Below are 2,184 nucleotides of genomic sequence, written 5' to 3' on the forward strand. Positions count from 1 at the left end.
AGGCTAGCGAAGGACGATCTGATGAGTACGTACAGTGAAGAACCATCTGGTATGTACTATACATCACTTACACTCGCAATATTTAATGATATGAAGTTTTACAAGGCTAACTTCAGCATGGCAGAGACAATGAGTTGGGGCAGCAATGCTGGATGTGAGTTCCTTACAGGGAAATGTATACAAGAGAATATCATTAAATATCCCAATACGTTTTGTACTGAATCCCGTGCATCGCTGCAGTGTACATCTGATCGTCTTTCTCTTGGAAGGTGCACATCGAGTAATTTCCCTCAGGACTATCCTGAGGATTATCGAAACTTTAGGAATAACACTTTCACCTATTTGTACGGTGAATTGACGGATGGATGTCCCATCATCAGACAGCTTGAAGAAACAACTTGTCAGAGCGGTGATTTGGAGTTAATGCCTGGAAGTATTCTGGGGAAGGAATCACGATGTCTACAAGGGGATGAGCTGATACAAAAAGAATCGGCCCAAACTTTCTTGCCAGTTGGTGACATTTGTGCCAATGTAAAGTGTGAGGATGGCAAAGTTAAGGTACAATATAAGGGGAGTGATAAATGGCATGAATGCCCTGATGGTGGCAAGATTGAAAGTTTGGAAGGCACAGAGTTCCAAAGTGGAAGCATCTTGTGCCCCAAGTACGCGGAGGTGTGTACCGATCTTCCCTCAATCAGTGAACGCCGCATTGAAAGTAATGAAGCTGCAGATACTGAGATTCTCCAAGATTACGTTATTGGAAGAGATTTACATGACATTAGTGGCGAAGAGAATAAAACGGCAAATAATAGCAGCAGTAATCACACGGTAGCAGAAAATATTACATGTACGGTGGGGAATTGCGACCAACATACAGCTGGGGAAGGTGCTGACAAGAGTATTGTGACCTCATATTTTGGAGCTGTGTTATTTCTTGTTTGCATTGCAGCTGTGATGATGTAATCATGAGATTTATACATAAAATATAATTCAAGTGCCTCTATGTAAATTTNGCAAGATTGAGAATTTGGAAGGCACAGAGTTCCAAAGTGGAAGCATCTTGTGCCCCAAGTACGCGGAGGTGTGTACCGATCTTCCCCAAATCAGTGAACTCCGCATTGAAAGTAATGAAGCTGCAGATACTGAGATTCTCCAAGATTACGTTATTGGAAGAGATTTACATGACATTAGTGGTGAAGAGAATAAAACGGCAAATAATAGCACCAGTGATCACACGGTAGCAGAAAATATTACATGTACGGTGGGGAATTGCGACCAACATACGGCTGGGGAAGGTGCTGACAAGAGTATTGTGTCCTCATATTTTGGAGCTGTGTTATTTCTTGTTTGCATTGCAGCTGTGATGATGTAATCATGAGATTTATACATAAAGTATACTTCAAGAGCCTCTATACAATTTTCTTTTCTTTCTTTTATTCACATATATACATATTTATACATATATATGGTCCAATTGACCGCTCTTCTTTTCTTCTTTTTCCACACGTAATTGTTTATTCCGTTGGAGATAAAATTCTTCTTGGCAATAATCGATTATTAGATGATGCAACAATTGTGCTTTTTGGCAAATATTAATTTATATTTTTGTATTCCTTTCTTGGGGCAAATCTCTCCTTCCTTCCTTCCTTTCTTCCTTCCTTCCTTGTTTCAGGCCGTTAATTTTGGCATATTGGCCAACTGACGGACAAAAATTGAAATTATCATGTCAGTTATACATATATGTTTATATATTTTACAACAGGAAACCACTAAAACAATTTTGTTTTTCCATTGGAATAAAAGTTCAATGAAATATTAGAAAGCACCATTGTGATATCTGCTGGTGTTGAGTTTGTTGACCCTTTCACCGCAGCCCTTCTTTCCTGATCACCCTTCATATTTCTCAGGATTCTAGAAAAGGAGAAATGATTATTGTTTTGATGTTGTGCTGTACCTCTTTTTTCTTTTCTTCTTCTCTCCATCTATTCCTTTCTCATTTTTTCTTTCTTTTCTCTGACTGTATTGTTTTCCTTGTATGTTGCGAGATCAACCTCTAATTAACATAAAATGACGCTAACGCTGTGGGGAGTGGTGGGCCCCGAGAACGCCCGCATGCACAAGATCCTGGTCGCTGCGGCCTTCGCCAACGTGCCCGTGACGGTGAAGCCGTGCGAGTACGGCCGC

The 2,184-nt window shown here is 40.3% G+C and overlaps 1 protein-coding gene across 1 annotated transcript; it reads left to right on the plus strand.

The window, feature by feature from the left end:
- Positions 1–21: 21 nt before the first annotated feature.
- On the plus strand, positions 22–963 carry TM35_000311050 (surface protease GP63; the record flags this gene model as incomplete). The annotated part of the gene is made up of 1 exon (XM_029028586.1): positions 22–963. One exon carries the CDS (start codon positions 22–24, stop codon positions 961–963), a length of 942 nt encoding a protein of 313 aa, XP_028879985.1.
- Positions 964–2,184: the final 1,221 nt, after the last annotated feature.

The sequence above is a fragment of the Trypanosoma theileri genome (genome assembly GCF_002087225.1).
Source record: "Trypanosoma theileri isolate Edinburgh chromosome Unknown TM35_Tth_31_V1, whole genome shotgun sequence".
NCBI lineage: Eukaryota > Euglenozoa > Kinetoplastea > Trypanosomatida > Trypanosomatidae > Trypanosoma > Trypanosoma theileri.